The sequence below is a fragment of the Dipodomys spectabilis genome, unplaced genomic scaffold (genome assembly GCF_019054845.1).
Source record: "Dipodomys spectabilis isolate Male_0828 unplaced genomic scaffold, ASM1905484v1 ptg000002l, whole genome shotgun sequence".
NCBI lineage: Eukaryota > Metazoa > Chordata > Mammalia > Rodentia > Heteromyidae > Dipodomys > Dipodomys spectabilis.
This window is the reverse complement of record NW_024870679.1, coordinates 16,214,008-16,240,158: the sequence shown is the minus strand read 5'-3', so window position 1 is coordinate 16,240,158 and position 26,151 is coordinate 16,214,008. Positions and strand designations below refer to the sequence as shown.

Below are 26,151 nucleotides of genomic sequence, written 5' to 3'. Positions count from 1 at the left end.
TACAAAACGGCAGAGGAAGAATAATTATTCAGACTAGAAGTTACTGAACATCAAATAGAGATTTTTTTTTTTTTTGGTTGGTCATGTGGCTTGAACTCTGGGCCTGGGCACTGTCCCTCAACTGTCCCTCAAGTGCTCTACCACTTGAGCTACAGCACCATTTCCAGTTTTCAGGTAGTTAATTGGAGATAAGAGTCTCCCTAGCCGGGCTCTGGTGGCTTACACCTGTAATCCTAGCTACTCAGGAGGCTGAGATCTGAGGATCGAGGTTCAGAGCCAGCCCAGGCAGGAAAGTCTGTGAAACCCTTATCTCCAATAAACCACGAAAAACCGGAGGTGGTGCTGTGGCTCAAGCAGTAGAGCGCTCGCCTTTTGCTGAAGAGGGCAAGGACAGTGCCCAAGCCCAGAGTTCAAGTCCCCGACCAGAAAAAAAAAATGTCTCCTGGACTTTTCCTGCCCCAGCTGGCTTTGAACCACCATCCTCAGATCTCAGCCTCCTAAATAGCTAGGATTACAGGCATGAGCTACTGGCGCCCAGCTTCAAATAGAGATTTTGATAAAGCAAAACAGGGTTATTATGAGAAAAGAAATAAAAGAATCAGTGAGAAAAATTGGTAATTAAGATGATTAAAATTTTATACATGAATTGTATAGGGGTAAGACTTAAAAAGGGAATCAAAGCCAGGCACCGGTGGCTCATGCCTGTAATCCTAGGCACTGAGGAGGCTGAGATCTGAGGATCATGGTTCAAAGTCAGCTCGGGCAGTAAAGTCCATGAGACTCTTATTTCCAATAAACCATTAGAAAACCAGAAGTGGCGCTGTGGCTCAAGCAGTAGAGTGCTTGTCTTGAGCTGAAGAGCTGAGGGACAGCACCTAAGCCCAGAGTTCAAGCCCCACAACTGATAAAAAAAAAGGGGGGGCGGGGGAACCAATTACCAGAAAAGAGCCTCATTCTCAAGGCTACTTTTTTTTTTTTGAGACAGAATCTTTCTATGTTGCCTGGCCTGGAATTCCTGAGCTCAAGCAATTTCCTTGCTTCAGCCTCCCAAGTAATTAGAACTACAGATGAATGCCACCACATCCAGGTAAAATCTTAAACTTTTTCAAATTTTAAAAGTAAACATCTCTTGTGTAGGGTGATTTGAATGTTATGTCACCCCAAAAAGGAAAACTAAGATGACTCCTTAAGCTTTTTTGGGGGTGGGGAAGAGGGTCAGTCATTGAGCTTGAACTCTGGTCCTGGGTGCTGTCCCTCAGCTCTTCAACTCAAGGTGAGCACTCTATCCCTTAAGCCACAGTGTCACTTCCGGTTTTCTGGTGGTTTACTGGAGATAGGAATCTCACACTTTCCTGCCCTGGCTGGCTTTGACCTATAATCCTCAGATCTCAGCCTCCTTAGTAGCTAGGATTATAGGCGTGAGCCACCTGCATCCAGCTATAACTATCACTCTTCATCAACATAATGACTTCCAAATGAAACATGACCAAAACAGTCCTACTGCTTATTTTGAACTTTTATGAAATACAAGCCAAAAGTGCTTCATTAGAAAATAAGCCTGGGGGACTGGGAAGGTGGCTCAGCGGTAGAGCACTTGCCTTGCATGCATGAGGCCCTGAGTACAATTCCTCAGCACCACATAAGCAAAAAGAAAAAAGCCGGAAGTGGTGCTGTGGCTCAAGTGGTAGAGTGCTAGCCTTGAGCTGAAGAGCTGAGGGACAGCACCCAGGCCCAGAGTTCAGGCCCCACGACGGGACCCAAAAACAAAAAAAGAAGCCTGGGTTTCATTTCCAGTTACACACACACACCACGGCGGGACCCATTCCCAGTTATACAACACACACACACACACACACACACACACACACACACACACACACACACACACATACACACACACACACACACACACACACACACACACACACACACACACACACACACACACACACACACACACACACACACGATGGGACCCAAAAACAAAAAAAGAAGCCTGGGTTTCATTCCCAGTTACACACACACACACACACCACGACGGGACCCATTCCCAGTTACACACACACACACACACACACCAACGTAATAAAATTTTAAATTCTCAGTCTATCATAGCTACCTTGCTGGTTATGCTTACCATGAACTTTAGTGACATTCTGGTAATCAAATAGAGGAAAAGAGTATTATCAATATCAGACAAAACCATTAAGTTTGTTTTTAAAATAACAAATGGCCTGGGCACTGGTGGCTCATGCCTGTACCTTCCTCGAGAGGCTTAGATCTAAAGATCTCAGTTTGAAGCCAGCCCACGCAGGAAACCAGCCCAGGAGACTCTTATCTCCAATTAAGCACCAGGAAATCAAAAGGAGAGCTGTGGTTCAAAGGAGCAGTTCTATCCTAGAGCACAAAAGCTCAGGGACAACCCCCTGGACCTGAGTTCAAGCCCCATACCAACCAAAAAAGTTTTGCCACTTCCACTGAATATTCTGAGGTTTGTTATATTTCAACAAACCCCACAAATAAAAAGAAAATGTACAAATACTTACTTTTTCATTTTTTTTGAGTTGTATTTAACTTGGTAAGCTGCTTGGATTAATTTGTCTGGACCACCATCAAACTGATGTGGAATGACCTTCTGAAAGTGCTAAAATACAATAAAAGAATAACAGAAGAACCACTCAGTGCTGCTTATTAAGTAACAGTAAATCTGAAGACATACAAGGAATCCAGAACACTTACCTGTAACATCCCTTCCATGTCAAGTTGCATTAATTCTGCTTGATTCATCTGAAGAAGGGCTAATCCTACTCGAAACACTATTTCTAAACCCTATGGAACAAATGAAAGCCAAATTTGTTTTACTTCTCTATCGGTGAAAATTGAAAATTCAAAATAATGAATTATTAGTATTGGCAATAATAGTAATAGTATTGTAAGGTAAGCATTTATGATCTAAATAAACATTTTCTATAAAAATGCCAGATAAGTATTTTAGGCTTGGGAATCCATACAGTCTTTGCATAATTATTTAGCTCAGCCAGTGTAACCATAATGCACACATAAACAACGTATGAACTAATAAACAAAGGTGTGCTCCAAGAAAACTTTATAAAAACAGGTGGGAAGACATACTTGACATGTAAATGACAACAAATATGGAAGTGAACTGTAGTTTGTCAACTCCAAGCCAAACTATTAAAATGGGTTATACAAGTATCTTCCCTAAGATATAATTAGTAACAATTAACACTGAGTTAAGAGAAGAGAAGTCAAAGAATCACTATCATAGACCACAGACCATTAAAATGCAACCTTGCCATGTGTTCACAGAATAAAAGAAGCTTCAAAGTACACTAATTACTTTGGATAACAGCTGTACTGCAACTACATGAACTATAAGGCAATTTTTTTTTTTTTGGTCTAGTTGTGGGGCCTGGGCACTGTCCCTCAGCTCTTCAGCTCAAGGCTAGGGCTCTAACACTTGAGCCACAGCACCACTTCCGGCTTTTTCTGCTTATGTGGTGCTGAGGAATCAAACCTAGGGCCTCATGTATACAAAGCAAGCACTCTACCACTGAGATACCTTCCCAGCCCCTATAAAGCAAATTTAATCTCTCACTCTCACCGTCCAGGTCAGGAAGTGATAAGGGTTAAGAGGGCAGGCTCCAAATCTTAAGTGCCTTCATCTGAATTCATTATCCCATATACATCTATATTTGAAGATAAGTTAACTTAATCTTTCTCTAAGTGTGCTTCCTTATCTATCAACTAACAAATGGAGATAGTCATTGTTCCACCTAATAAGGCTGCTATAAAGTTTCAGTGAGATCATTCATGCAAGCAATTTAACAGGGACACATAGGCTACCTTATTACTCCCCTCCCTGACCTGTTCTAATTAATCTACTGACCCCCTGGCTCAACTCTTGTTCATAATCTGTTCATTAGCTTACCTCAGACATGAAGATATCAAATATCCTTGTTGCGATTGGTAGTGGAAAAGTTGTAAGAAAGATAGTCAGAAACCAGGACGATGCGTACATCGAGGTATGAAAACTCTGAGATTGAAAATGTACGAAGAGCTCTGGAAGATGTTCCTAGAAAGAAGAGTTAAATCATAGTAAAATTGAGTGTTTCAAACAAGATGTATATTTACTAGATGAGCTTCTGTCAAATACAAAGGAAAGAGCAGGGCTAACACTGCAACATGTAGATGTGGAAACATGCAGGACAGTGGCTATATCTGAGAAGGAAAGAAGAGAAAAAGGAAATGGAGTTTTATGTATATCCATTTGATTTACCATTAACAAAAATGGAATTCTAGTCAGATTACTTTTAAACCAAGCACCCATCCAATCATAAACACTGTTGAGTGGCTCTGTGATACCTGAGTTTATATTTGTTTAATTTTCTTGGTGGGCACTGTTCTCTTATGTTTCTATAAACTATAATATTTCAAAAACTTTAAAGGAAAGGAATGCTATACTGAAATATTTTCAGGTACAATCTACCCTTTGTCACCTATCCATATGTTCCTACATAAAAGGAAAAGCACAAAATACAACAGCTTCAGCAATTCTAGTAATTCAAATCATAAGTGACACACTAACAGAAAATACAATACCAAAAGATTAAGAAGAACAAGTTGATTAGGGGCTGGGAAGGTGGCTCAGTGGTAGAGTGCTTGCCTTGCATGCATGAGGCCCTGGGTTCTATTCCTCAGCACCAACCACGTAAGCAGAAAAAAAAAAGCGGGAAGTGGTGCTGTGGCTCAAGTAGTAGAGCACTAGCCTTGAGCTGAAGAGCTGAGGGACAGTGCCCAGGTCCAGAGTTCAGGCCCCAGGACTAGCAAAAAATAAATAAATAATAAAAAATAAAATAAAATAAAAACAAGCTTACTGCTAATCGCTGAGGGTTCATGCTTATAATCCTAGCAATTCCAGAGACTGGGATCTGAGGATCATGGTTTGAAGCCAGCTCAGGCAGGAAAGCCCCAATTAACCACCGAAATAGCCAGAAATGTAACTGTGGATCAAATTGTAGAGGGCTAGCCTTGAGCACAGAAGCACAAGGACAACACCCAAGCCCTTAGTTCAAGCCCCAAAACTGGCACACTGGCCCACGCGCACACACACGCACAAGCACACTCTCTCGCACACTGGCCCACGCGCACACACAGGCACAAGCACACACTCTCTCTCTCTCAAAACTAACTTACTTTTGTGTGTGTGTGTGTGTGTGTGTGTGTGTGTGTGTGTGTGAGAGAGAGAGAGAGAGAGAGAGAGAGAGAGAGAGAGAGAGAGTCATGAGGCCTGAACTCTGGGCCTGGGCACTGTTCCTCAGCTCTTCAGCTCAAGGCTAGCACTCTACCACTTGACCACAGTGCCACTTCCAGCTTTTTCTGCTTATATGGTCCTGAGGAATCAAATCGAGGGCCTTTTGCATGACTAAGCCACCTTCCCAGCCCAAAACTATTTCTTAAAAACAAATTAAAGAACCATCTCAAGACCTATTTTGGCTTTTTCTTAAAATGTAGAACTCCTCACATCACACATAGAAAGACATATTTTATAGTTTCAGGGAAAAGAGACTTAAATCTGGCTCTTGTGCCAGCTGAGTCATTAACCTATATTCTAAATTTCTGTTCATTTAATAGATATGTAAGTCAATGAAAATATTTACATCTTTATACTATAGGGTAATAGAGGAAATGTTTACACATACAAGTATATAAAAAATTTAGAGGAAAGTGGCACTGTGGCTCAAGTAGTAGAGCACTCACCTTAAGCTGAAGAATTCAGGGACAGTGCCCAGGCCCAGAGTTCAAGCCCCATGACCAACTAAAAAAAGTTTAGAAAGGTACATCATGCCAGGTGCCGGTGGCTCACACCTATAATCCTAGCTACTCAGGAGGCGAAGATCTGAGGATCACGATTAAAAGTCAGCCCAGGCAGGAATGTCCACGAGACTCTTAGCTCCAATTAACCACTAGAAAACCAAAAGTGGTGCTGTGGCTCAAGTGGTAGAATGCTTGCCTTGAGCTGAAGAGCTCAGGGACAGGGCCCAGAATCAGAGTTCAAGCCCCAAGACCAACAATAACAACAACAACAAAAAGCCGGGCACTGGTGGCTCACGCCTCTAATCCTAGCTACTCAGGAGGCTGAGATCTGAGGATCGCGGTTCAAAGCCAGCCTGGGCAAGAGAAACTGTGAGACTCCTATCTCCAATAAACCACCAGAAAACCGGAAGTGGCGCTGTAGCTCAAGTGGTAGAGCGCTCGCCTTGAGCTGAAGAGCTGAGGGACAGTGCCCAGGCCCAGAGTTCAAGCCCCACGACCGACAAAAAAAAAACAAAAAACAAAAAACAACAACAACAACAAAAAAGAAAGGTACATCATGCTGAAGGTATTTTTCACTGATTTTTTATTTCATTCCATGTCTCTCCATCCTAAATGGTATGCAATTTAATCTTACCTTAGCAACATAAAACGAATGGAACATTGCAGAGAATAAAAAAGGTTGCAAGCTAGCAGAAAAACTGAGATAAAAAGGGAAAGTAGAGAAGACTGAAAGAGACAAAGTCTCAAAGCAAATGGAGTGACTGATATCAGACTTAAAGTCACACAGCCCGTCAGACAGCTCAGGCCACATAACACTAATAGGATGTAATAGAACAGAAGGAAACCCATGCATGCAGTTCACAGTACATTTGGCACAAATGCTAAAGGTTTCATTAAGTAAACAGCAGTCAAGTTCCAGACTGGGATAACTGCAGATAACACCTCAACTGAAAGTAGGCCTAACCATGAGTCAACGGACCAAGAAATGATCAGGTGATTAAAACACTGATTCTTTTTTTTTTTTTGGGTCCGGTCGTGGGCCTGAACTCTGGGCCTGGGCGCTGTCCTTCAGCTCTTCAGCTCAAGGCTAGTGCTCTACCACTGGAGCCACAGCGCCACTTCTGGCTTTTTTCTTTTTGCTTATGTGGTGCTGAGGAATCGAACCCAGAGCCTCATGCATGCAAGGCAAGCGCTCCACCACTGAGCCACCTTCCCAGCCCAAAACATTGATTCTTTAATATGCTTTATTTTTATTATTAAAATTATTTAATTGTTAAGATATCACTCAGGTCAAATGATAACACAAATAAACTGTACTCTTACCTGTATCATGCACTCAAACTGGTACATACAAAGACCTAATTCTGCCATACTTGGTTTAAAAAGTTCACGAAGTCTATAATCTTGCATTAATTTAACAAATACACAGAAAGCTTCTTCTTCTGGCATCTGAGGAAAAACAATATAAAGTCTATAGTAGTTCTATATGGTTCATAGGTTTCTATAGTTTCTTGATACACAAACTAAATTATATTTAAAGCAGGAACCATTCAACCATAAACATTCTTTTTGTTTTTGCTGGTCATAGAGCTTGAACTCGGGGCCTGGGCACTGTCCCTGAGCTTCTTTTGCTCAATGCTAGCACTCTACCACTTGGGCACTGTCCTTGAGCTTCTTTTGCTCAAGGCTAGCACTCTACCACTTGAGTCATAGCGCCACGTCCAGCTTCTCCTGTTTATGTGGAACTGAAGAACTGAACCCAGGACTTCATGTATGCTAGGCAAGCACTCTACCACTAAGCCACATTCCCAGCCCCCATAAACACTGTTTTGAGTAGCCACATGGTACAATGTTAAGAGCAATGTACATGCCTGTTAATTCCAGCACTCAGGAACCTGGGGCAAAAGCATCAGGAGCCTGGGATACATTGTGACCATGCCTCTCTAATTTTTTTTTTTTTTAAAAAAAAAGAGTGACTAAGAATCATGGGCTGGGAAGGTAGCTTAGTGGTAGAGTACTTGCCTACGATGCATGAAGCCCTGGGTTCGATCCCTCAGTACCACATAAGCAGAAAAAGCTGGACGTGGCACTGTGGCTCCAGTGGTAGAGTGCTAGCCTTGAGCAAAATGAAGCTCAGGGACAGTGCCCAAGCCCTGAGTTCAAGACCCAGAACTGGCAAAAAAAAAAAAAAAAGAATTAGGACATTGTAGGTTCCCAAGAGAAATTAGACTAGTCTTACAACCTCATCAACTGCTTCAAATTACCTAATTCATTAATTCAACCAATAATCATTTACAGCTATATATATGTAGATATTTCTACATATATATGTATACACACACACACACACATATATATATACACCCTATATAGGCATATATATCTAGGTATATAGATAATTTAGATAGATAGATAGATAGGCATCAGAAAAAAATGGATGGAAAGCAAAAGGATGGAAACAAAAACAAGATGGAAAGCTTGAACACAGCAGAAGTGATATGATATGGCTTCCATATTAAAAAAAAATTTTTTTGTGTGTATGCACCAGTCCTGGGGCTTGAACTCAGGGCCTGGGAACTTTCCCTGAGCTTTTTTGTTGAAGGCTAGCATTCTACCACTTGAGGTCCAGCTATTTGGGCAATTTTTTTTGAGTGTGTATGCTTAATTGGAAGCAAGAATTATGAAGACTTTCCTGCCTAGGCTGGCTCCAAACTGCCATCGTCAGATCTCACCTTCCACGTAACTAGGATCACAGGCATGAGCTACCAGCACCCAGTTTAAACAACTTTTATGTTTTCAAATTACCTGTAATTGGAGTTTAAAGGCACCAATTATACATTTAATGCGTAAAACACTAGGAAATTACATCAAATAAAACAACATTTTTTTTTTGGGGGGGGGGTCCGGTCGTGGGGCCTAAACTGTGGGCCTGGGCGCTGTCCCTCAGCTCTTCAGCTCAAGGCTAGCACTCTACCACTTGAGCCACAGCACCACTTCCAGCTTTTTTCTTTTTGCTTATGGGGTGCTAAGGAATCGAACCCAGGGCCTCATCCATGCAAGGCAAGCACTCTACCAATGAGCCACCTTCCTAGCCCCCAAATAAAACATTTTTGAAACCTCTATAAAGGGCTACAAAGATTCAAAATGTTTAATCAAATAACATAAATTGCTAAGTCATCTTTCTCAAAATAGTATTTGTCAATTCTCATTCACTTAAGATTATATTATATGGAAAGCCGGGCGCCTGTGGCTCATGCCTGTAATCCTAGCTACTCAGGAGGCTGAGATCTGAGGATCAAAGTTCAAAGCCAGCCTGGGCCAGAAAGTCTGTGAGACTCTTATCTCCAATAAAACCGGGGGTGGTGCTGTGGTTCAAGCGATAGAGCACTTGCCTTGAGCTGAAGAGCGCAGGGATAGCACCCAAGCCCAGAGTTCAAGCCCCACGACTGATCAAAAAAAAAAAAAAAAAAAAGATTATACTATATGGAGTTCTAAAAGAGAAAAAGGACAAAGGATCTCTAGGCATTCTTCTTAGGGAAGACTATAGAAGATAACTACATTTTTTTCTGGCCATAACACAAACATGGAGAGAATCCAAGAGTTAATTTTGGCAAAACCTAAATTTCCTTCCTTCTTCCCTCCTAACATAGCCACAATTCTGTCTTGGAAAACATCTCTATTATCCTACTAGACCTTCCAGCCCTAATGATTTATTTCAGTCACTACAAAAGGCCAAGATCTCAGAGCAATCCTCTCTGATTCTACTGTTCCCTAATCTCACTCCATTTCCAAACTTCTACCAATAAGCTCAATATCTTTTTTCAAGAATTCTCTTCCTTTGGCTGAAATCTGGCTCTATCTTAAAGGGATTATTTTCTCTCTCATAGCACAGGAAGGAACCAGAAATAAGTATGTAGAATCAGGAGTATAATCAGGAGAAAGCATGGCAAGCTAAGTAAGTTTGGCCAGCATTAGGTAGGACCAGAGGAGGTATAGTGAAGAGGAGTTACAGCCAGGTAAGTAAGTATAACTCTACAAAATGGGAAGGAGTAGAGAAAGTGAGAAGGAAGAGCTGGTGGCTCACGCCTTTAATTCTAGCTACTCAGGAGGCTGAGATCTGAGGAGTTCAGAGCCAGCCTGGGCAGAAAGTCCATGAGACTCTTATCTCCAATAAACCACTCATAAAACCAGAAGTGACACTGTGACTCAAGTGGTAGAGCTCTAGTCTTGAGCTGAAGAGCTGAAGGTCAGAGTCCATGCCAGAGTTCAAGCCCCATAACAGACACACAAAAAAAAAAGAAAGTGAGAAGGAGAAATCACTGAAATTTCATTTGGTGGCAAGAAATTATTATTTACATCATTTCAACAATTTTCCTCTTCCAAAGTGCAGACTAAAATATTACTATTCAAATTATGCCTGGGGGGGGCTGGGAAGGTGGCTCAGTGGTAGAGCGCTTGCCTTGCATGCCTGAGGCCCTGGGTTCAATTCCTCAGCATCACATAAGCAAAAAGAAAAAAGCCGGAAGTGGTGCTGTGGCTCAAGTGGTAGAGCGCTAGCCTTGAGCTGAAGAGCTGAGGGACAGTGCCCAGGCCCAGAGTTCAGGCCCCACAACCGGACCCAAAAAACAAAACAAAATCAAATTATGCCTGGGAAGAAATATTCCCTATCTACTTATACTTACTAAAAACATGATTTTTAAATTCAGCAATCTACCATCTGTAAAGCTGAGATTTCAGGATACTGCCCAAGGTAGAAGTGTCTCAGAGACTCTTATCTCTAACTAAGCACCAAAAACAAACAAATAACTAAACAAATAAAAGGTGGGAGTAGAGCTCAAATGGTAGAGCACTAGCTTTGAGTATAAAAGCTCAGAAACAGCATCAGGCCTTGAGTTCAAGCCTCAAGACCAACATACATACACACACACACAAAAAAAAAAATCTACAATCCAACTAAAATAACAAATTTGACACTTAATACTTGTTTTAGCTTACCTGCATAAGCAATAATCCAACTATAAAAGCACTTCCTTGACAGTAACCAACTTCACGATCCACTAAAGAATATGCCTAAAAAGTAAAAAAAGTGTTAAAAGTATTTCAATATTCCCAGGTGCTGGTGGCTCACACCTGTAATCTGAGATCTGAGGACTGCAGTTCAAAGCCTGCCTGGGCAGGAAAATCCATGAGCCTTATCTCTAATTAACCACCAAAATAACAAAAAAAAAAAAAAAAAAAGTGGAGCTGTGTCTCAAAGTGGTAGAGTGCTAGGCTTGAGCAGAAAAGCTCAGACACAATGCTTAGGCCCTGAATTCAAGCCCCAGGACCAACATACATACATACATACATACATACATAAATTTCAAAATGGTGGCTCGCAAGTGTAATCCTAGCTTCTCAGGAAGTTGAGATCTGAGGATCATGGTTTGATGCCAGCTCAGGCAGGAAAGTCTGTAAGACACTTGTCTCCAATTAGCTAACAAAAAAGCTGGAAGTTGTGGTAGAGTGCTAGCCTTGAGCAAAAAGAGCTCAAGAAGAGTGCCCAGGCCAAGTTTGAGACCCAGGACCAGCCAAGAAAAAAAAAATTCCAATATGGTATATTATACCTTCCTTCTCCAAAAACCTAATGTTGATGAGATGAGTATATTAAAAGTTCATTTATAAGCTAGGTGCCAATGATTCATGCCTGTAATCTTAGCTACTCAGAAGGCTGAGATCTGAATATCAAGGTTCGAAGCCAGCCCAGGCAGGAAAGTTCATGAGACTCTTCCAATTAACTACCAAAAAGCTACATGTGTAACACCAGCCTTGATGAGAAAGGAAAAAGCAAAAAACAGAATAGCTTAGGTACAGAGCCTAGACCTTGAGTTCAAGCCCCAGGAATCTTACTCTCTCCTCGCCCCCCCCCCCCCCCCACACACACACACATACACACACAGTCTATTCATGTAAAATTTCTTTTGACAATTTCTCAATTTAAAAATAGCAGCTCAGGGCTGGGAAGGTGGCTCAGTGGTAGAGCGCTTGCCTTGCATGCCTGAGGCCCTGGGTTCGATTCCTCAGCACCACATAAGCAAAAAGAAAAAAAGCCGGAAGTGGCTCTGTGGCTCAAGTGGTAGAGCACTAGCCTTGAGCTGAAGAGCTGAGGGACAGCGCCTAGGCCCAGAGTTCAGGCCCACGACCAGACCCAAAAAAATAAAATAAAAATAAAAATAGCAGCTCATTCTGGGCATTGATGATCCACTTCTGCAATCCTAGCTTCTCAGAAAACTGAAATCCAAAGGATCAAATTTTGGGGCCAGCCAGGGCAGAAGAGTCCATGAAGCTCCAGCTCTAATAATTAACCAGCAAATGCAGGGGTAGAGGCATGTCTCAAGTAAGCCAAGTGAGCCTGAGACCTCAAGTTCAAACCTTTGTACCACTCAAGAAGGAAAAACTAAAAATGTGGTACTTCAAATAAAGGAATTTATATTCAGAAAGACAGAGCTTTTAAAACAAAATCAAATAAAGGTAGGGCTGGGAATGTGGCTCAGTGGTAGAATGCTTGCTTCACATGCAAGAGGCTCTAGGTTCGATTCCTCAGCAGTACATAAAGAGAAAAGACTTAATAAGAAATTGGTATTTTGGGCTGGGAAGGTGGCTCAGTGGTAGAGCACTTGCCTTGCATGCATGAGGCCCTGGGTTTGATTCCTCAGCACCACATAAGCAAAAAGAAAAAAGCCAGAAGTGGTGCTGTGGTTCAAGTGGTAGAGCGCTAACCTAGAGTTGAGGGACAGCGCCCAGGCCCAGAGTTCAGGCCCCATGACCGGACCCAAAAAAAAAAAGCTTTGGGCTGGGAAGGTGGCTCAATGGTAGAGCGCTTGCCTTGCATGCCTGAGACCCTGGGTTCTGTTCCTCAGCACCACATAAGCAAAAAGAAAAAAGCCGTAAGTGGCACTGTGGCTTAAGTGGTAAAGCACTAACCTTGAGCTGAAGAGCTGAGGGACAGTGCCCAGGCCCTGAGTTCAGGCCCCACGACCAGACCCCCCCCCCCCCAAAAAAAAAAAGAAACTGGTATTTTATAGCGGTAGCTGAAAAAAACTACAGGAAGGTAAAAGGTAATACTGCAATTAAAATTAGAACTGCAAACCACACAAGGGCTGACTGCTCTTAACAAAAATCACTGCATGCAGAAAAGTCAATTGGATGCAGTCGTGAGAGCAGAAACCTGCATTCCTCAGTATGAAGCACATACAGTTGAACTAAACAACTTCTCAGGGGAATCTAAGCTCTGTGATAATAGGTTATTTTATTTCTGTCAACCAATGCTGAATAATGAGATGCATTTTCTCCTAAGTTCTCCAACACAGACAGTTATGTTCCATCAGAATTAAAGCAGAAATTGTACTAAAATCAATTTTATTGTCAAAGCAACTGATTACTGTGATGGGAACTCATGCTCCATCATGGGAAATATATAAATTTTATTTCTTAAAATGAATACATAAAACTTACCTTCATTACATTAAATAAAACCTCTTGTCCGAGACTATCCTTTTCTTTAAAAAAATTATGTTCAGGGTAAGTTCTAGCAATGTCCCTTCGGATCAATTTCTCACAAGGTGAGGTCATTTTCAAGAGCTCTGAATACTGATCCTTAATTGGCATACTTTGTGCACTGCATAGAAGTTGCCAAACTATTGCTCTAAAGTGGTGGGGTATCCCTTTACGAACAAGTTCCTGGAAAAAAAACAAAAGGAAAATATTTTTACAAAGTAAATTATTTAAATGCTATTGTTTCAAGTCAGGGTGATGGGTGGAGGTACAATGAAAAACTTTATTAAATTTACAATTTGAGGGGCGAGACTCTTCAGACAGGGACTCACCATATAGCACAGGCTACACACTTCCTGCCTTGGTCCCGTAAGCCTTAAAACTAAAGGCATCACAGCTGGTAAGGAAAGTTTTTCAAAAAAAGCTAAGATTTTGAGCTTCAGTATGTCCTGTTCTGGTCTGGAGACTACTACAGAGCCATGGTAATTTCTGGTCCTTTCACAGAGTGTACCTTCTAAAGGTAACAAGGATTTGGTATCCTACAGAGCTATGAATGATGGTCCCATAGCCATCACATTTCAAAAGGCTGATGAGGTCAAAAATGGTAAAATACTGATAATTCAAGGATACAAGATATCATAACTCTGTAAGATCTTCAAATTTAATTTCTAAAATAATTTTGAACTATGTATTTCTACATTTTGAGGATTGATCCCTACAAATCAAAACTTCTATGGGCATAAATAAAGCATATAAAGTAATCCTACCTACTCAGGAGGCTCAGATCTGGGGATCGTGGTTTGGGGCCAGCCTGGACAGAAGAGTTAGCTAGATTCTTTCTCTAAAATAATTTGCAGAAAGAAGAACTGGAAGTGTTGGCTCAAGTGGTAGAGCACCAATTTAGCAAGTGCAAAGTCTTGTCCAGGAAAACACATACACATACACAGCATGTAAAGCAAATCTTTTTATTACATAGCTTAGGAATTACTAGAATCTTTTTTTTTCTTTTCCTTCTTCTCATATTCCTCTATTAATCTATGCCTTACCCTGTTTGGGAAAAGAAGAAAAAACTTTAATAAAGAACACAAGGGGGCTGGGAAGGTGGCTCAGTGGTAGAGTGCTTGCCTTGCATGCACTGGGTTCGATTCCTCAGCACCACATAAGCAAAAAGAAAAAAGCCAGAAGTGGCGCTGTGGCTCAAGTGGTAGAGCGCTAGCCTTGAGCTGAAGAGCTGAGGGACAGAGCCCAGGCCCAGAGTTCAGGCCCCACGACTGGACCCAAAAAAAAATTTTAAAAATTTAAAAAAAAAGAACACAAATACCTTAACTTGCTTTTCCTTCTTTTTGCGCACATCATCCCATTCATTAACAATTCTTCCCCAGAGAATCCAAGAATCTTCTTCAAGGTGGCTGAGGTTGCTGGAGGCTGATGAGCTCGATACAAGAGAGGAGCCACTGTTTCTTCTTGACCCATTTACAGATCTTAAAGACTTACAATCCGTCTCTAACAATCTAAAATATAATTAAAAACTGCTCAAAATAGCATATCACAGCGATACCTGATGAAGCTACTTTTTTTTTTTTTTCTTGGTCATGAGTCTTGAACTCTGGGCCTAGGAGCTGTCCTTCAGTTCTTCAGCTCAAGGTGAGTGATTTACCACTTGAGCCACATCACTACTTCCAGTTTTCTGATGGTCAACTGGAGATAAGAATCTCACAACTTTCCTGCCTGGGCTGGCTTTGAACCATGATCCTCAGATCTCAGCTTCCAGAGTAGTTAGGATTACAGGCATGAGCCACCACTGCCCAGCAGAAGCTACTGTCTTAAGATAGCTTTTATATGACATCTAATTTCAAAATTATAAGTTTTGAAATTTGAAAAATACAGTTTCAAAATATGAAGTAACAAATTATATTAAATACTTCTATTAGCTCCACCATAATTTGTCTTGGTCTCTATTAAAAATTCGTATTAGGGCCAGGCACCAGTGGCTCACACCTGTAATCCTAGCTACTGAGGAGGCTGAGATCTGAGGATCATGGTTCAAAGCCAGTCCGGGCAAGAAACTCCGTGAGACTCTTATCTCCAATAAAGGACTAGAAAACCAGAAGTGACGCTGTGGCTCAAGCGGTAGAGCGCTTGCTTTGAGCTGAAGAGTGCAAGGACAGTGCCCAGGCCCAGAGTTCAAGACCCACAACCAACAGGAAAAAAAAAAATTGTATTAGGCAGTTGGCCGCAGTAGTGCGTGCCCATAGTCTCAGCTACTGAGGAGCTTGAAGCAGACGATCACTTGAGCCCACAAGTTTGAGACAAGTCTCAGCAACTCAGTGAGAGCCCATCTCAAAACAACCACAGGAACGAAATTCTATTAGCAATTTAAGTAAGAGGAAATCTGGTGGGAAAAAGAAAAGTGTTAGGCAAGCTTCAGAGAAAAAGAACATATGCTAAGAAGGGAAGTTTGGGAGGAAGGGATGGAGGGACAGGCGGACTAATGCACAAACAGACAGACAGAAAAGATAAGCCATATATATATATATATATATATATATATATATATAATATATATATATATATATATATATATATAGCTGACAAATTCATATAGCTGACAAAAGACTGGTCCAAAATATAAGAACTCTTAAAATTAGCCAGTCAGGCCAGTGGCTCACACCTCTAATCCTAGCTACTCAAGAGGCTGAGATCTGAGGGTTTCAGTTCAAAGCCAGCCCAGGTAGGAAAGTCCATGAGATTCATATCCCCAATTAACTACCAGAAAACTGGAAGTGGTGCTATGGTTCAAAGTGGTAGAGTATGGTGCGGGGAATGTGGCTTAGTGGTAAAGTGCTTGTGTAGCATGCATGAAGCCCTGAGTTTGATTCCTCAGTATCACATAAACAGAAAAGGCTGGAAGTGGTGCTGTGGCTCAAGCGGTAGAGTGCTAGCCTTGAGTTTCTTTTTTTTTTTTTTTGGGGGGGGGTCCGTTCATGGGGCCTGAACTCTGGGCTTGGGCACTGTCCCTCAGCTCTTCAGCTCAAGGCTAGAGCTCTACCACTTTAGCCACAGCACCACTTCCGGCTTTTTTCTTTTTGCTTATGGGGTGCTGAGGAATCGAACCCAGGGACTCAGGCAAGCAAGGCAAGCGCTCTACCTTTTAGCCACCTTCCCAGTCCATAGCCTTGAGCTTCTTAAGCTTAGGGACAGTGCCTAGGCCTTGAGTTCAAGCTCCAGGACTGGCAAAAAAAAAAAAAAAAAAAGTGGTAGAGCACTAGCTTTGAGCAAAAAAGCTCAGGGACAGCACCCAGGCCCTGAGTTCAAGCTTCCTGACTGACCAAAAAGAGCTCCTAAAATTAATAATTAAGGAAGCGAATGCTATACTTAAAAAAATAAGACTTAGGAGCTGAGAAGGTGGCTCAGTGGTAGAGCACTTGCCTTGCATGCTCAAGGTCCTGGGTTCGATTCCTCAGTACCACATAAGAAAAAATCCGGAAGTGGCGCTGTGGCTCAAGTGGTAGAGTGCTAGCCTTGAGCTGAAGAGCTGAGGGACAGCGCCCAGGCCCAGAGTTCAGGCCCCACGACCGGACTCCAAAAAAAAAAAAAAAAAGACTTAGCCGGGTGCCGGTGGCTCACGCCTGTAATCCTAGATACTCAGGAGATTGAGATCTGAGGATCGTGTTCAAAGCCAGCGCAGGCAGGAAAGTCTGAGAGACTCTTTTTTTTTTTTTTGTCGGTCGTGGGGCTTGAACTCTGGGCCTGAGTGCTGTCCCTCAGCTCTTCAGCTCAAAGCGAGCGCTCTACCACTTGAGCTACAGCGCCACTTCTGGTTTTGTGGTGGTTTATTGGAGATAGGAGTCTCACGGTCTCTCCTGCCCGGGCTGGCTTTGAACCGCGATCCTCAGATCTCAGCCTCCTGAGTAGCTAGGATTACAGGCGTGAGCCACCAGCGCCCGGCTCTGAGAGACTCTTATCTCCAATAAACCACTAGAAAACCAGAAGTGGTGCTATGACTCAAGCGGCAGAGCACTCGTCTTGAACTGAAGAGTTCAGGGATAGCTCTCAGGCCCAGAGTTCAAGGCCCACGACCAACCCCCCCCCCCCCCAAAAAAAAAGACTTAAATTTGATGCTTTCCAAAACAAGATGATCAAAGGACCAATAAACACCTGAAAAGGGTTCGGCATCTTTAGACATCAAGGAAATACAAGCAGTAAGTACACATTAATAATGGCATCACAGAAATACAAGTTAAATAACAGTATATATACACTAATAAAGTTACAATTTGAAAAAAATGACCAGACCAAATGTTAGTCAGCTCACATAACTCACATAAATAAGTATCAGAAGTATGAAAATGGTATAGCTGTTTTGAAGAACTGTTTGGCACTTCCTTGTAAGGTTAAAATGAAAACCCATGTCCAAAAAGGATTTACAGCTGAAAGTCTACAGACTTATTACTATGTGAGAGTTAGAACATTTTGCAGACGAAATAACTGAAATGATCCTATAAAGTTTCTTCTAGTAAAGTATCATCATGCAACATGACAGTTTGGACAAAGATGTACCCCATACATGATGTGACCTCCATCTAGTTATAATGAATCTAAAAATTTCCTATCGCCTAGTGATGGCTACATGGTGATCTTGTGACAATGGAACAAAATGTGTTACTCACATCTGTTAGTAATGCTAGTGGCGAAGAAACCTACTTTACTGCCGGTTATAAAGAAAAATATCAAATCATTTTGTACAGCATATAATATTAACCAATGGTAAAAGGTTGGTGGTGTAAGTATTTACTATACTATATCTTTTGTTGTTAAAGTATACTCCTACTTACTTTTAAAAAAAAATGTAATTATTTGGTGTGAAACAGCTTCCAGATAGTCTTTGGGAAATACTTCAGAACTAGGTATTGTTATTAAGAGAAATGAAAGCTCCAAATGTATTCTTGCCCCTGAAGACAACGAGGGGGACAATATGTGGAAGCAGAAGACAGATGCTGGCAATACTAATCCTGGGTAGGCTAGCCTAATGTGTATGAGTTTTTTTTGTTGTTGTTGTTTTGTTTTGTTGTCAGTTGTGGGGCTTGAACTCTGGGCCTCGGTGCTGGTCCTGAACTCTTCAGCTCAAGGCTAGCACTCTAGCACTCTGAGGCACAGCACCACTCCAGACAAGAGTCTCACAGATTTTCCTGCCTGGGCTGGCTTTGAACCACATTCCTCAGATCTCAGCCTCCTGAGAAGCTAGGATTACAGGCATGAGCCACTGGTGCCCGGCTACAATTTTAATCTTAAAAGCTTTAAAAATCAAGTTTTAATTTAAATAAAATGAAGCTTATGCAACAAGAAGAAAAAGACAGAAAACAGGGCTGGGAATGTGGCTTAGTGGTAAAGTGCTCGCCTAGCATGCCTGAAGCCCTGAGTTCTATTCCTCAGTACCACATAAACAGAAAAGGCCAGAGGTGGTGCTGTGGCTCAAGTGGTAGAGTGACAGCCTTGAGCAAAAAAAGCTCAAGAACAATGCTCAGGCCCTGAGTTCAAGCCCCAGGACTGAGGAAAGAAGGAAAGAAAGAAGGAAGGAAAGGAGAGAAGGAGGGAGGGAGGGAAAGAAAGTATGTTTAAAAAACTCTTCAATGTGTTTGTGTTTCAAGCCAGGTGTTATTACAAGAATCAGAATCAAAGACTAAAAATTAAAAATTCATTGAAGAAAAATGTTTTCAGCACATCAAGGGCAGCACAAGTATAGAGTGTCTATAGTCTACTGCAGTGCAGTGTCCTAGGTCTATTTTTCATTTATCACTAACTCACTCAGAGCAACTGCTAGTCCTGCAAGATCCATTCACGGAATATACTCAATATAATTAGATCATTCTTTAATCTTTTACCATATTTTCACTGTATCTTTTCTAGGTTTAGATACACAAAAACCATTGTGTTATAAATGCCTAGAGCAGTCAGCAGAGCATCATGCTACACAGATTATAGCCTAGAAGCCACAGGCTATACCATCTAGGTTTGTGTAAGTATACTCTACAATATTTATACCAACAATGAAACCCTCAACCATGTCTTAGAATCCATGTTACCATTTATAAAGGATGCTATAAATAGTCATGGCATGCAGGAAAAGCACCTGTATATTCCTTAAGAATATGTAGACTTAAACTGAGCTCACGCCCGTAATCCTAGCTATTTAGGAGGCTAAAATCTCAGGATTGTGGTTTGCTAGCAAAGAAGTCCATGAGACTCAAATCTCCAATTGACGACCAAAAAGCCAGAAGCAGAGCTGTGGCTCAATTAGTAGAGCCTAGCCTTGAGCACAAAAGCTCTGGGAAGGGCTGGGAAGGTGGCTCAGTGGTAGAGTGCTTGCCTATGATGCATGAGACCCTGAGTTCAATTCCTCAGCACCACATAAGAGAAAAAGCCGGAAGTGGTGCTATGGCTCAAGTGGTAGAGCTCTAGCTTTGAGCTGAAGAGCTGAGGGACAGCGCCCAGGCCCAGAGTTCAGGCCCCACAAGCAACCAAAAAAACAAACAAAGAAAACTCTGAGATAGTGCCCAACCCTGAGTTCAAGACTCAGTACAAGCATAAATAATAATTATTACAATTATAATTATTAGATGTAGACTTTATAAAATATGTAGTTAGAACGAATATTCTCATTTCTTTCTTACTAATAAAAGTGGTCAATAGCCAGGTGCCAGTTCAAACCTGTAATCCTAGCTACTCAGGAGGCTAAGATCTGAGGATCATGGTTCAAAGCCAACCTGGGCAAGAAAGTCTGTGAGACTTTTATCTCCAATAAACTACTAGAAAACCAGAAGTGGCACTGTGGCTCAAATAGTAGAGCGCTACCTTGAGCTGAAGAACTAAGGGATAGCACCCAGGCCCAGAGTTCAAGCCCCACGACCAACAACAACAAAATAAAAAGTGGTCAATAACACAGGCAGGCAGTTAATCAGGTTTCTACCTGATATCAACATGATCAAGATACTCTGACAGTGACAGAATCATATATTGCCTGAAAGTTGGCAATGTCCAAAGTCTTGAGCTGTCATTAATGTAACATTACTCCTCGGTCTGTGAGCAATTGAGAAGTCCCTCCAAAACTTATTTTTCTCCTCCCAGATCACATGAGTTCACTTTTACATGGATCTATCACAAAACTGTCTACCACACTTCCCACCTCACCATAATTTCCTTCTAACAAAAGAAGAAATAAATCAGATTAAATTAAAATATTGGCCTAATAATAACATTGTACATTGTGATCTAATGAATTCCCCATTTTTTTTTAACTCAGAGTTTTACATTTGCTAGACAGGAACTCTACTGCTAGAATCACACTCCAGCTCTTTCTGTGGTCTTTTGTTGTTGGGGGTTTTTTTGTTTTTGTTTTTTCTTGTCGGTTGTAGGCTTGAACTCTGGGCCTGGGAGCTGTCCCTCAGCTCTTCAGCTCAAGGCTAGCGCTCTACCACTTGAGCCACAGCACCATTTCCCGCTTTTTCTGCTTATGTGGTACTGAGGAACAGAATCCAGGGTCTCACGAATGCAAAGGCAAGCACTCTACAACTGAGCCACCTGTGGTCTTTTCTTATCTGCAATTACAACACAGTAAGTCCTAGGCCCGGATTTGTTCATCCCCCAGAACACTGCCACATTAAGACATCACAGGTCAGATTTCTCATAAATGGAACATCTAATACCTAGTCAATCTCTCTGTCTCTGTCTCTGTGTCTCTCTCTCTGTCTCTCTCTCTTTCTCTCTACATATATATATATATATATTTTTTTTTTTTTTTTTTTTTTTTTTTTTTGCCAGTCCTGAGCTTGAACTCAATGCCTGGGCACTGTCCCTGAGCTTCTTTTGCTCAAGGCTAGTACTCTTATCACTTGAGCCTCAGTGCCACTTCCAGCTTTTTCTGTGTATGTGGTACAGAGGAATTGAACCCAGGGATTCATGCATGCTAGGCAAACATTCTACCATTAAGTCACTTCTCAGCCCACACCTAATCTCTTAACAAACTACTGTCTCTATTAAAGTAGCTCCATAGCTGGGTGCCAGTGGCTCATGCCTGTAATCCTAGCTACTCAGGAGGCTGAGATCTGAGAATTATTATTATTTGGGATATTTATAGTATGAAGTACTTGGGGGACATTCTCTTTTTTGTTGTTTTTTGTCGGTCCTGGGGCCTGAACTCGGTCTGGGCGCTGTCCCTCAGCTCTTCAGTTCAAGGATAGGGCTCTAACACTTGAGCCACAGCGCCACTTCTGGCTTTTTCTGCTTATGTGGTGCTGAGGAATCAAACCCAGGGCCTCATGCAAGGCAAGCACTCTACCACTGAGCCACCTTCCCAGCCCTTGGGGGACATTCTTGTAGACACAAGGTGTAGCAGTTGAAAACAAGTCTAAAGTTCAGAAGAAAGTGGAAACTACAAACAGAAGTTTGGCAATTATTTATGAAGAGTTGAAATGAAACCTTTTTTAAATATCCTGTTTTATTCAGCACATTATTTTCCTATGTATACCTGAGTAGAATACAACAGCAACTAATCAACATGCCAGTTGACAATTTTTAAATTATTTAGATAATATATAAGAATCTAAAGAAAAATACTATATGAGAAAAATACTATATGGAAAGCTAAATACACTTCACTTCAAGGCAGAGCCTTATTACAGAGGGAGCAACTTTTCAAATGTAAGGTTCCATTATCTCATAACTTTACACCGAAGAAACAAAATACAAGAATTCTTGGAAAAGAAAATAACTTGTTAGCTAAACAATTGGCAAATGAATAAAATCAGACCTGTTTTAGTTCACTTGGGCTGCCATCACAAAATGTTCTAGACTGGATAATTTAATACAGATATTTATGGTTCACCTTCTACATGTCCTGAGATGACACAGAGCAGAGGGGCTTCCTAAAGACTCTTTTATAAAGGCATTAATCCCATTCCTGAGGTGAAGCTTCCCTAAGGCCCTATCCCTTAATAATGTCATGCTTGGGCATGTTTCAACACATGAATTTTGGAAGGACACAATCATTCAGACCATAGTAAATTTACATTAACTTAGAGAGGTTTCACATTCATCAATTTTTGTATCAGAACAATAGAAATAATGAAGGGAGAACTAAGAGAAAACACAACTGGCATAGAAAAGATCCAAACAACACAAAAGAAATATCTCTCCAAAACAGGATCTCCCTCGTTCTGAAAAAGATTGATTTTCCTTTAAAATGACAGCTCAGGGGCTGGGAATGTGGCTTAATGGTAGAGTGCTTGTGTAGCATGCATGAAGCCCTGGGTTCGATTCCTCAGTACCACATACATAGAAAAAGCTGGAAGTGACTCTGAGGCTCAAGTGATAGAGTACTAGCCTTGAGCAAAAGAAGCTCAGCAACAGTGCCCAGGCATTGAGTTTAAGCCCCAGGATAAAATTAAATGACAACTCAAAAGTGAACACAATCCAAAATGCTAATCAGAATCTGTATAGACAACGGATAGAAAATTGAAAACAATCCTCAAATGCAAAAAGGCCAGAGTTTAAATAAGGACATAAAGACTTTTATGATTAAAATTAAAGCTTTTAACATAGACATGAAAATAATCTATTTTGCTTATAAACTTTGTGCTTCCTTAACTTATTTATGTTGCTGAATATTTTATGGAGCTCAACTTCAGGAAAACTGAGGTAATACTCATTGCACATTAGATCACCTAGATCATCCTATCCAAAAGAAATGTAATGAAAGTCACATATGTAAGCTGAAATCACAGTAAAGTAAAAACCTATGACATGCCGGGCACTAGTGGCTCACGGCTGTCATCCTAGCTACTCAGGAGGCTGAGATCTGAGGATTGCGGTTCAAAGACAGCCCGGGCAGGAAAAGTCTGAGAATACTCTCATCTCCAATAAAACATCAGAAAACCAGAACCGGCACTGTGGCTCAAGTGGTCAAGCACTAGCCTTGAGCTGAAGAGCTGAGGGACAGCGCCCAGGCCTAGAGTTCAAGCCCTGTGACCAAAAGAAAAAAAAAAGAGGGCTGGGAAGGTGGCTCAGTGGTAGAGCGCTTGCCTTGCATGCCTGAGGCCCTGGGTTCGATTCCTCAGCACCACATAAGCAAAAAGAAAAAAGCCAGAAGTGGTACTGTGGCTCAAGTGGTAGAGCTCAAGCCTTGAGCTGAAGAGCTGAGGGACAGCGCCCAGGCCCAGAGTTCAGGCCCCACGACCGGACCCAAAAAAGAAAATAAAAGACATTTTGGTAATTTATGTTATCAACTATAGTCAAAATATTATTTCCATATTAAATTTAAAAAATAATGTGATACTCCTTTTTTTCAAATAAAGTCTTCAAAATCTGGCATATGTTTTACTCTTTCAGCAGAGTTAAGTCAGACCAGTTACATTTCACCTTCCCAAGTGCCATATATATCGCTAGTGGCACAGATCTGGATTGACAGCAAAGATCTAGATGTTAAAAGATAGACAGGTATTTAAGACCTTAAAGATGCCTAATCATTGCACTAGAAAAATAAATTTAAAATTATAACTTATTATAGTGCAAAAGAGTATTTTTCATTCTTTCATCCCCCAATGTATGCTAAAAATGAAAATTCATTATAAGTAACAGAAAAGTAAAGGGTAACAAACATCTTTGAATGCCAAACTTTTACACAAGACAAATAATGGTCAATTCAAAATTTAGTGGGCAATAGCTCCCTTCTGAATTACAATCCATTGCTCTTATACTTGAAACTTACCTCCTTAAATTCATCTCTGCCAATGCCTTTGTATTTATAAAATGAAGAAGAAAAACACATTTACACACAGGGGGAAAAATCTGCCCTATTTCAACATTAAATCTATCACTTATTAACTTTCTTCAAATAGATCTTTGACATTGTATTGAATCATTCCTTCACATCTTTCTGGGGTTGCCACATAAACTTATTTTTTTTAATAGCCTCAAAAAAAACTATGAAAGGGCTGGGAAGGTGGCTCAGTGGTAGAGCGCTTGCCTTGCATGCCTGAGGCCCTGGGTTCGATTCCTCAGCACCACTTAAGCAAAAAGAAAAAAAAAAAAAAAACTATGAAAAAGAAAAGCATTTCTACAAAGAATCTGATATTTTCATGTTTAATTTTTTTTTGGTCGGTCTAGACCTGGGCACTGTCTCTCAGCTCTTTAGCTCAAGGCTAGCACTCTACCACTTGAGCCACAGCACCACCTCTGGTTTTCTGGTGATTAATTGGAGATAAAGAGTCTCAAGGACTTTTCTACCTGGGCTGGCTTTGATCACAATCCTCAGATCTCAGCTCCTGAGTAGCTAGGATTACAGGAGTGAGCCACCAACACCCAGCTTATGTTTCAATTCTAATTTCCTAAACATTGCCATTTTTAATCTCCTGAATCAAAAAAGGTAAATAACAATCATAGCACCATCTACATATGGGGAAGATTAAATCCTAACTAAAAGCATCTAATGTTAATTGTAAGTAATTGTGGCAAATAAGTTTACTTTCCATTTGTTATTTATACCTCCTTTATTATAAACCACAATTTTCTCCCAGATCTAATACTGACAAGGTGGTAGGGGAGAAAGAAAGCTTGATGATGGTGTATGGTATTTTTATTGTTTTATTTAAATTAGTCCTTTTACTGCGATTACTCTCAACATAAAAGATGTTGCTCTATTCACCTTTCTCTGTAGGAATCTTTCCTGTGGATCTGGATTTGTAATGGTTTCTTTAATTAAATATACAAAATAACATACAAACAGGTGATTCAAAATTTGTACACAATACAAGCTCAAATTTTGTAATACTTCTACATAAGAACATAGATTTCTGTAAAATCTCTTTGGTTTTGAGCCTGGAATTGAACTTATAGCCTCATGTATATTAATAAATATGCACATAACCACAGAGGTAAAAATTCAACCTCAAATTCTTTTTCCTAAATATCTTTAAACAACTGTAGTTATTTTTCCGTAGTTCACATCTCACATTCAGGAATAAGTTGTGAATTACTTGGGAATATGTTTATCTGTATTCACATATCACCAGTAACTACTTAACATATTCCTATGTATATTTAGTTGTATCGTCATTACTGATTACCAGCATAAAAACAAACTCAACATTGATCTTGGTACCTCTTTTTTTTTTTTTTTTAAATTGGCTGGTCCTAGGGCTTGGACTCAGAGCCTCGGCACTGTCCCTTAACTTTTGTGCTCAAGGCTAACACTCTTCCACTTAAGCCAAAGCACCACTTCCAGCTTTTTCTAAATAGTTTATTGGAGATAAGAATCTCAAGGACTTTCTTGCCCAAGCAGGCTTCAAACCACAATCCTGGGCTCTCAGCCTCCTGAGTAGTTAGAATAACAGGCATGAGCCACCAGTACCCAGCTTGATTTTGGTACTTTTAGTACCAAAAGTTTGGTATTATAACTATTTCATCCATGTAAAAACCAATTCAAAATTACAAATCCTTTATACCTTTTAACACTACTGACAGCTGCTTTACTTTGCCTGCCCCAACTTTGTATTCCACTATTTTTTCCCACCCCATACTTCCTTTTGTTCTATTTAGTAAGTCCTATCATCTCTTTTCTCTGAGGACCTATCTGGCTATGAAGGTCTTCACACAACTCCACTCTTCCAATTTCATCATATACAAGATAATGTCATGTAAATTAATTGAAAATAAAAATACAATAGAATGCAAAAAGATAACTAAGATAACAAATGATAATGATTTTTTTCTTATCCCCATCCCTGT

The 26,151-nt window shown here is 40.8% G+C and overlaps 1 protein-coding gene across 2 annotated transcripts in view; it reads right to left on the bottom strand.

Annotated features, from left to right (window-relative positions):
- The window catches only part of Evi5 (ecotropic viral integration site 5), a 129,280-nt gene that overhangs the window by 80,660 nt on the left and 22,469 nt on the right, over positions 1-26,151 (bottom strand). For both annotated transcript variants that reach the window (XM_042681664.1, XM_042681671.1), the window contains exons 3-9: positions 14,693-14,882; positions 13,333-13,557; positions 10,834-10,908; positions 7,162-7,287; positions 3,953-4,096; positions 2,740-2,829; positions 2,547-2,644 (exon numbers count right to left, since the gene is read on the bottom strand). In XM_042681664.1, coding sequence (XP_042537598.1) covers positions 2,547-2,644; positions 2,740-2,829; positions 3,953-4,096; positions 7,162-7,287; positions 10,834-10,908; positions 13,333-13,557; positions 14,693-14,882 — 948 coding nt within the window. The remainder of the gene's footprint in view (positions 1-2,546; positions 2,645-2,739; positions 2,830-3,952; positions 4,097-7,161; positions 7,288-10,833; positions 10,909-13,332; positions 13,558-14,692; positions 14,883-26,151) is intronic.